The sequence below is a fragment of the Taurulus bubalis genome (genome assembly GCF_910589615.1).
Source record: "Taurulus bubalis genome assembly, chromosome: 3".
Taxonomy (NCBI): Eukaryota; Metazoa; Chordata; class Actinopteri; order Perciformes; family Cottidae; genus Taurulus; species Taurulus bubalis.
This window is the reverse complement of record NC_136591.1, coordinates 9,299,619-9,309,032: the sequence shown is the minus strand read 5'-3', so window position 1 is coordinate 9,309,032 and position 9,414 is coordinate 9,299,619. Positions and strand designations below refer to the sequence as shown.

The window sequence follows — 9,414 nt, the reverse complement described above, 5'->3', positions numbered from 1 at the left end:
TCAATTAAAACATAGTGACTGGATTATAAAGTGAGTGCACCCTATTAGGCCTTGCTCCTATATCACATGATGGCATTTAAAACAAATAGTATCTGATTGGCCTGCAGGCCCTGAGGGGGTCATGTTCCCACGCTATATGTCACTGAATATAATTATTGTTCGCTGCGCTCTACAATCCTGAAGCGCTGATGAAGACAACTGCGGCTGAAACAACTGTATTTTTTTATGTTAAAGCTTTGTCAGGGGTTTTCAGGTATGTTTTCAACCCTTAGGTGCTTTTTTAATTCATTTAGATGTGCAACGTTGCGATATTGCAACAGATTATTGCTCTTTGTACAGGCAGTTTAGTCCAGTGCTTAAATTGTATTGACCTTTATTATGCCACAGATGAAGCACATTCTCATGCAGTCACGAGGGAGAGGGAATAATATAGACCAGTGGTTCACAACCTTGTTTTGACCCCCACAGCAGATGAGCTCAAGTCACCCTTTCATCGACGCAACATTTTTACCAAAGGTGTCTATTTGAATATATTCTAAACTTGATTTGAATGGTTTAAATCCTTCATCATCTGTTTCCACCATTTATCCATAACTTAAAGCTACAGCAACTGCATCAACTTTGACCTCAGATACTTTTTGGGGGGGATTTCTGAGACTCTTAATCAAGTGCAGACATACCCCCCTGGGGTACTCCTGGTTTGAAATCAGTGATATTGATCCTCCTGCTACTGGCAGGAAGATAGATAGCTAGATGGAGGGCAAAGCGTGCAGTAGTGGCATTGCTCTAAATTTAGTCACCCCTCTGCTTGTGAACTAAATACCAATGACAACAGTCAAAGTGACACCCACCCACCCACCTACTCATTCAGTCACTCCCCAGCCCCAGTGCCGGGGCGCACGAGCACCCACACGGGTTGCACTACCCAGTTTGACCCTCTCTCCTCTTACCTTTCTCACTTCCTACCCTGAGGAGACAGACACAACTTAAGACTCCGCCCAAAGGGGTCCTTCCGGGCAGGTAAGCCATCACTCGGGCCTCTCCAAAGGTGTGCTGTTGAGTTCTAACAGGACATTTCCACTTTGACTCAAGCATGATTCCCACAACCACCTGCAGTTCTTCCCTCTTCATTTTCCTTTCAATCAAACTGCTCGCCTCGTGTTTCTGCAAGATATGTTTTTATAATTGTGTTTTTTTTATAAATTAAAGTCCCCTTGTCTTATTGCTTGGCATTTTTATGTGGGGAATAATCAGATTCAACAACAACAAGTATGCATGAATCATTTTGCTTACATGAACACAACTAACAGTTTTCTGAAGTTGTTTTTAATAAAAATAAAAGTAAACCTTTTTCTGCTGAACCAAAACCAATGATGAGTGACTTGCTTGGTGAATAGACTTTGGCCATGAAATGCTCTTTTGTTCCACCAAGAAACTTTTTGACATTTTGGATTGGATTTGTGTTGCGTTCACTGACACCTTGGCGTAAACCTCCGTGGGGCTATTTCATCCTATTTGTTTGCTGTGACAGAAACATGTTGTCTATCTGTGTCCTTTCAGCCCACTTGGGTAATTTCAAACATATTGATTCCCAGACTCCTGACACAGCCGGTTGCCATGTCTGAAGAGCATGTGCTTGGCGTTTAACAGCCCAAGGTTATTTAAAGGGATGTGCTAACTTTGCCCTTTTCACTGCCCCAATAAATTCTATCTGCTTCGGTGGGTCTTTGTGCGTGGTCTGGATGCTCGATGTTGGCCAATCGATGGCCAACATGCAGTCGTGTTGTCTTGCTTTTGTGTCTCGTTGTGTGTTTGAACAGGTTGCACTGATGTTCTTTGTCTCCTGTGACTTTTTGCCTCACCCCCGACTCCCCAGGGACAGCCATGTCACAGTTCTCCACCATGACGACCGGGGAGAGGAAAATGCAGGCGGCAGCGATCTGCAGGGAGGTTCAAGCCCAGGAAGGTAGCGGTATCATTTCCTCTTCACTTCCTTGTTTTATAATCCCCCTGACCTCTCAGTTTCTCTCTTTCTCTTGTTGCATCCTTTCTTTGCTTCTATTTCCTAAACACCTTCTCTCCTTCTCCTCACATTCTGCTCCTTCCGCCCCCTTACATTCCTTTTGCATCACACATGTCAACACAGACATGGCTTTCACACTACAATTTACAGTACACATTTAATTCTCAGTCATATTAACTTTCCTGTACACGCTGGCTCACCCTGCCAGACCCACTGGGCACTGCCCACATTCACTTTATAGAAGGTATGAGACCAGTGTGAACCCAGTGCAGCAGTTGCCAACCCTCCCTTTTATGACCCTGACTATAAATAGGTAAATGAATACTTTTATGGGCCAAAGTAACTAATCCCTTTGTCGTTGTCCTTTGAACACGCTATTTCCGGGCCGAGGACAACTGTGCGGCTGGGTCTGAGGGCTACTGACAGCTGAAAGATATTCTGGCAAATGATGCGCCTCACACTTGGATATAGGCCTGTGACATCTCCATGATCAGCATGCAGTAGCGAGCACGTGGTGCTAACCACAAAACAAGCACTAGACATGAGTGGATTACGAGAGAAGATAATTGCTCATTCATCATATTGGCAGGAGTACCAAGTCAGCAGTCCGTGTAGAGGGCTTTTGTTGCAGCAGTTTTTTCTTTCTGTGGGAATATAATATATCTTCAATGAGGTTTGATAGGTGGGAGTATGGGAAATTGGAAAATAAATTTGTCTGGCCTCAAATCAGATCAGTATATTGTATACACAAGCCCTTTAGTCTTTTGCGTGTCTCCCTGTGTCCAGACCTAGAGATGGATCTTGGGAAAAAAATGAACGTGCCTAAGGACATCATGCTGGAGGAGCTGTCTCTTGCCTCAAACCGGGGCTCCCGCCTCTTCAAAATGCGTCAGAGACGCTCAGAAAAATACACTTTTGAGAGCGTCCATAATGAGAACAACAAACAGCTCAATGTAAGTAGAAACCGTGACGCAATAATCACATGTACGCTGAAAAACACACATGGACAGGAACAAATACATGTATTTTATTAAGTCAATGCTGTCTACATTGTTTGTTTCCAGGACTTAACAGTAGAGCTGGAGGTTAATTAACTTAGCATAAAGACTGGAACGGCTAGCATGGCTCTGTTGATTCTCAGCAAGGGAGAAAATCATTGTATTTCCCTTGTAAATGTTTTAAACTCATAAATTCACAGTCAAATCATATGGATCATTATAACCAGAGTAAAACGCACGTTGATGAAGATGCTATTTTAACACTGCCACACTGCGAGAGCGTGTTATCTTCAAGCACCGTCATCCATTTCCCTCAAATCTTTTCCCTCCATCACTCAAAAAACACTCACACAATGCCTTACATCCTGACAAAGTATATGTGGGAAAGATGAAGCACTTGAAGTGTTTACTTGAATGGGGCTGCAGACTCGGAGTGGCACAGAATAGTAGTTTCAAAAGTCTTCCAGCCAGTCTTAAGTAGCTTTATTAATGCCCTTTTGTGTATGGATGGGCAGTGTGCCAAGTCAGCATTTTCTTTTCCCAGCAGTGCTTATCTCAGCGTGGCCTGGTCACACGTAAAGCAATATATGTACCAAAGCTCTTAGTAAAATTGAATCAAGATAGACTAACTAAGTTTCTCTTTGTTATATCTAATTAATTAGCAACACTAGTTATATCCTCTTTCATTTACTTTGTGGTGACTTGTGTACTTATTGCCCTCATGAAGTCCTTAGTTAAAATAATGATAATGCTCCAGGGAAGTTTTTCGCCTCATCTTTGAAGTGAGAAGAAGTCGCATATCTCTGGCTTGTTTATTGCTTGGGGCAACAGAGGGATTTTGTTTCAAGTTGTCAACATTTCCTGAGGAAGTCCTGAAGTAAATCATCATAAATATCTTTCAGAGGGATGAAAGCTGGATGCTTGGGCTGCAGTACATTTTGCCCCAGCCCACAAAGCAATGTTTCTTGTTGAAGAAAAGTGGACACAGACAGTTTCTCTGCCTCTTGTTGGCATTTGGAAACATGTCAGATTAAGGCTTGTTAACTGCATTGAGCTCACATGAAAAATAGTAGGGAATTTGGTTTCATTAAGAATTAGCAAAGCTACTGTACTGCATATTTTCTGTCCATGAAAGTCACATTCTTTTATTTTAATTCATATTTTTTCATATCAGATAAATATATCAGAAAGACTATGTAGCAAATTATCTTTTCCATCTGTCAAAACATAACCCAGAGTGGCATGAGATAGAAAATTGTTGATAAAACAATGTCATCCATCATATGGTCCACTTAAAGGTACAGTGTGTAGCATTTAGGCATATCTATTGGCAGGAATGGAATATCATGTTTATAGATATGTTTTCTTTTGTGTATTATCACCTGAAAATAAGAACCGTTATGTTTTCGTTACCTTAGAATGAGCTGTTTATGTCTTCATACAGAGTGGGTCCTCCTCACTGAGCCAGTCGCCTAGAACAGACAAACTAAACACGCGCTCTAGAGAGGTCCAATCACATTCTCCATGTGCAGCACACGGGACAAGTTTCCGTTGGTTGCAACCTTCAGCCTCACCGGTAGATGCAGCTAAATCCTACACACTGCACCTTAAATAGCCGTTCTGGAGCTTTCAATCATATTACACGATCTACCAAAAATAAATCGGTAAACACATGCTTAATTAAAATGGAAATAGAAACATCTACATTCCACAGACAACTCCACCTGCTGAGCAGATGTTCAAAAGTCCACTGGGTCAAAATTGAAATTTGAGCTTAAATCTTAACTTAATCTTAAATGTATCTTTTCTTTTAAACTCAACTCAGCTCTTGGATCTTTCTTTTAGAACATGATGGTTTCTCAAACTGAGAATGGGATTTCCACGGACAACCACAGCGGCGAGAACAACGTGGGCGTCGACCAATCGCCTGCTGTGCCAGCTGACACAGCAGAAACAAGCATGGTGCCAAATCCAGACAGCATCGCCCCGGGTAGGTGATAATAAAACCAAAAGGATCCAAAATCATTGCAGAGGTGATGTACTGTAGCGAAGGTTGGATCGACAAACCAGATGACCTCAGTGACCTTACCACACTTTCCATTTATTACATCATCACTGACAAAGCGCACTCATTTATTTTAGTTGCTGTCATATCTTGCAAGGTTTTGGCGTCATTAACATACTTTGTATAATATTGCCAAACTGAGATTGTACCGCTCCTGGTGGATAGAGAGTGTGAATGCACTGAGTATTCCGTGTTTTCATAAGGATTCAACTGTTTTTCATTCTTTGTACTCACGCAGGCTTTGATCATGTCGGAAAACATTTTCTATTTGCCTGGAATCTGCTGGCCGCCAGCAGAATATGACTACACATTTGTATTCCCCCTCTCTCTCTGCCTGTCTCCTGTTTTTTCTATCTTCATCCCACTCCTGTTTCATATCTACTCCTCCACAGTCCCATAATTCTCTACTTCTCCACCACCTCTTTTTTGTTGTTGTACCGCTCCTTAATACAATCAGCTTTGAACATCTTTTTCAAAAATGTTGAGTTTTACCCACGGGAAGTGTTTCCTGTTTGCCTCTCGTGCCACAGATAACATCAGGTTTGCACTCACTTCCTCCCTCGTGTCTTAATTCTGCCCAGTGGACACAAACCCGATCCTGATTTAGTTACGAGTGCGTCTGCACAGGGGTGGGGTGGTATTTCTGGAGCTCAGGACCAGACACCAACGTTCAGGGTGTCAATGAAGTCACTCCAGCCTTCGCAGAAATCAGGCCAGAATGCATTAGGTATCAAATGGTAAGAACTCTTAAAATAGCACTTAACCAGGGGTGCATATTCCATATCCTGTACACCAAAATGTCTTAAGCAGGCGATAGTGTTATACAGTGAACACAAAATGTAGGTTAAATAATACAGCAGTTGGCAGATAATATGCTGAAGTTAGAAGAAAGTTGAAACATAATTATTATTATTGTGACCATTTCCAACAGGATGTATGATTCTATAGATGTTGATGACGGGTCACTTATGTGCATGAGCATTGTTTTGTGCCACTTTCTAAAATGAAGAAAAAACTTTTCCCGGGATCCCACTTTCATCTGGTTGTTGACAGTGCTCTCCTTCAGCCAAATGTTCAACCACACGAACAGAAATCTTCCGCACAATGTTTTTCAATAGATTTCCCCCAAATCTATAAACCTCCCCACGGGTCTGTTTGGTCTCTCTTGCTTCCTCCTCAGGGCAAGACATAAAGTCAGGAAGGGGGGATTGTTCATTGTGAGAGGTTTGGACGTGACATGACGCCCGGTGTTATGTAATGCCTGAGTTTGCAAGACCCCCTGAGTGAAGCACTGGGTTTGAAGGATAGTGCTTTGGATAGGCCTCTCCCCATCAACACACATAGGCTACGCAGGGAGGCATACATGTAGACACGCATGCACACACACATGCACACACACACACACACACACACACACACACACACACACAAACAGACACACACGCACACACAGAATTACAGGGAGGCTGCCCCTTGAATTGTTTTGCTTTAACAAGGAATTAAGGGCTAGAGCAAAACCAGTGGAAGGTATTTGTTGCACTGTGTGTGTGTGTGTGTGTGTGTGTGTGTGTGTGTGTGTGTGTGTGTGTGTGTTGCTTATATTTCCCGAGAACATTCAGTAATTTAAAGCAACAAAAAAATTAAGAAAACTCAAATAGTAGCAAGAGGTAAATTTTTCAACATCAGTCCCAAGAAATCAGATGATGAGACATCAGCAGACTGCATGCACTCCTACTCAAAGTTACTCATGACCAGCTGACCATTCTTTAGTAATCGTGTCATACAATAGGAAATCAAAGGGAAGGATCAGCCCTTTTTGGGCAGCCTGTTTCTTTGTTGCTCAGAAATAGTGTTTAATTTCACTTCATTACTGATCACGTGGGGGGAAACTTGACTCCAGAATTGAGTACATTGAAAACAATTAAATGGGAATTTGGAGATGGAAATACTAATGCCTGCTCTTTATTTGGCGTTGAAAGCCTGGCTATCAATCACTATCTGTGTTGCAAACCCACCCAGGGTACGGAGGTCCTTTGAAAGACATCCCTCCGGAGAAGTTCAACAGCACATCTGTACCGAAGTCCTACCACTCGCCCTGGGAGCAGGCCATCATCAGTGACCCGGCCTTGGCTAACATGCTCACCACCCAAATGCCGGAGCCGGAGCCCAGACCGGACATACCAGGATACAAAAGTTTCAACAGGTAACAACCTAACAGGTGGACAGCAAGTCATTAATAAAATAAAATTATTAAGAGAAGGTGACATTTAAAGAAGCATACACATGTAAACATGCCTTATGTGATTTCTGAAAACATCAGCCGCTGTGAAGTTATGTGATAATGGTAAACGTTTGACGGAAGTAGAGGAGACTTTATTAGTCCCGCCGTGGGGAAATTGCAGGATTACAGCAGCAGGTAAAGTGCACACAAGAGACACATAGTAAAATAAAATTAATATAAAAACAAGTAATATAAATAAACAGTAATACAAAAACAGTAAAGAATTCACAATGGCAGTATTATACAGACAGAATAAAAACTATTTAAAAAAGTATTTATGTTGCACCAGTCGAAGTGATTCAAGTTAGTTATCATGCACATAATTGCTGAGTGAACAAAACGTGTACTGTCCTTCATCTAACTCACAATGTACGATAGTGTGCTTCCCACTCAAAGCAGCCGTCTCTTCGACTATGTCCTCTGGTCAAAGTCTCTGCTCGGCTGTAATTAGTTGCATCAAATGTCACTGCGGTCCCTCTCATTAGTACATGACGACCACTGTTAAAACACTGTCACTCCGTCACCTCCAGGGTGGCGACCCCGTTCGGCGGTTTCGGCAAAGCGTCCAGACCTGCTCCCGTCAAGTCCGTCCTGGTGGAACCCCTCCCTGACTACCCCGAGCTCCAGGGGGACGCGGCGGTAGATCGACCCTCCTTCAACAGATCTGCCCTGGGGTGGGTGTCGACCGGCGGTCCTTTCCCCCTCTCTGCGGTTTCCCTTGAGCCTGTGCTCATCCCTGAGTCAGATGACCTTTGAACCAATAATGAGGTCACACAGAGAGAGGCTGTCTACTTAGTTGCTGCACCAGAGGTGAAGGTGGGCGAGGCCACGTCACGGTCACGACAGAGTCAGGGAGAGAGAAAGCTTCACGTTACCATGAATGCAGCATCCCTTTGTTCTCCAGGGATGTTAACTATTGCACTGCTCTGGAAGAAATGAATCATCCTGTACAGTATGCAGAGCCACTGCTGGAATAAATGGAAGTTATTGTAAATGAATGTGCATAGGAGTATTGTATCTTGCAGATACAAGTTTTTGCTCAATAAAATGATGTAGAATGCAATGAATAGACTTAGTTCTTTTTTTTTTACTTTCATGCTTTAAATTCCATTTTCTGCCACAAAACTTGTTGCTCAAATGAATGCACGCTTTGGAGATGCTTCTGTATTTGGACATGGACGCAAATCTGTAACATATTCCGCAACATGCCCCCAGGTAATAATTTCACAGTGAGTTGGTCTGAGCTACACTGAAGGATCACTTGAGTGAATGATGCTGTGCCTGTGTGTTAAACTCGTATGCAAACCCATCAGTTATCGCATCGTGTGAGGGTCCACAGATACATGTGAGCCACTGTAACACGCCTCAAGGTTACACTGCCTGACAAATCAAATCTGCTTCGTCGAGATGAGCGGCTTGACGGATGTGTCTCTCACCTTTTGGCTATGCCCACACGGGGGGAGGGTGGGATTGATGGGAGGGCAGCTTGACGAGCTGTGCCCACTCCTTATCTATCAGTCTGTTTATTAATACAGCATTTTGGAATTCATCATGGACATTATCAGCTTAAGCGAAAGGACGCGACTGACTGAGAGTAACCGTGTGTTTATTCAGCTATAAGAAGAGCAGAGCTTAATATTCAGCCTTGTCTTGAATTTCAAGTGTTTGGGTAATTATGTTTTTTTAATTCTCTGTGCTTACTAAGTTTCTTAAAATTCAACAATGTGGGAAATATAGGCAGACATATGAACACGATATGAATACCAGACCCTATTGTCCTTGATCTCTAACGAATCCGTAACTCCTTGCCTTTAAAAAAAACTACCATAAATATGATCAAAAGTCAAGATTCCCCAAAAATGACTCCTCGAGAAAAAAGGTATACTTTAAAAAAGTATGGTTTGGTGTCTTAACATCAACCCACAGACTAATACTGAACATCTTTAGAAAGATTAAGACCTAACGGATCTAAATCTGCAATAATAATCACAATACAGCAAAGCATTTACATATTAGGAAGCATATTCAGTCCAAAAACTGTGTATTT

At 42.5% G+C, this 9,414-nt stretch overlaps 1 protein-coding gene across 1 annotated transcript; it reads left to right on the top strand.

The window, feature by feature from the left end:
- The first annotated feature begins 883 nt into the window (after nucleotides 1–883).
- myoz2a (myozenin 2a) lies at nucleotides 884–8,424 on the top strand. The gene is made up of 6 exons (XM_079216258.1): nucleotides 884–1,020; nucleotides 1,877–1,966; nucleotides 2,810–2,976; nucleotides 4,867–5,011; nucleotides 7,106–7,289; nucleotides 7,898–8,424. The coding sequence occupies exons 2-6, from the start codon at nucleotides 1,885–1,887 to the stop codon at nucleotides 8,121–8,123; spliced, it is 804 nt and encodes a 267-aa protein (XP_079072384.1). The 5' UTR covers nucleotides 884–1,020; nucleotides 1,877–1,884; the 3' UTR covers nucleotides 8,124–8,424.
- Nucleotides 8,425–9,414: the final 990 nt, after the last annotated feature.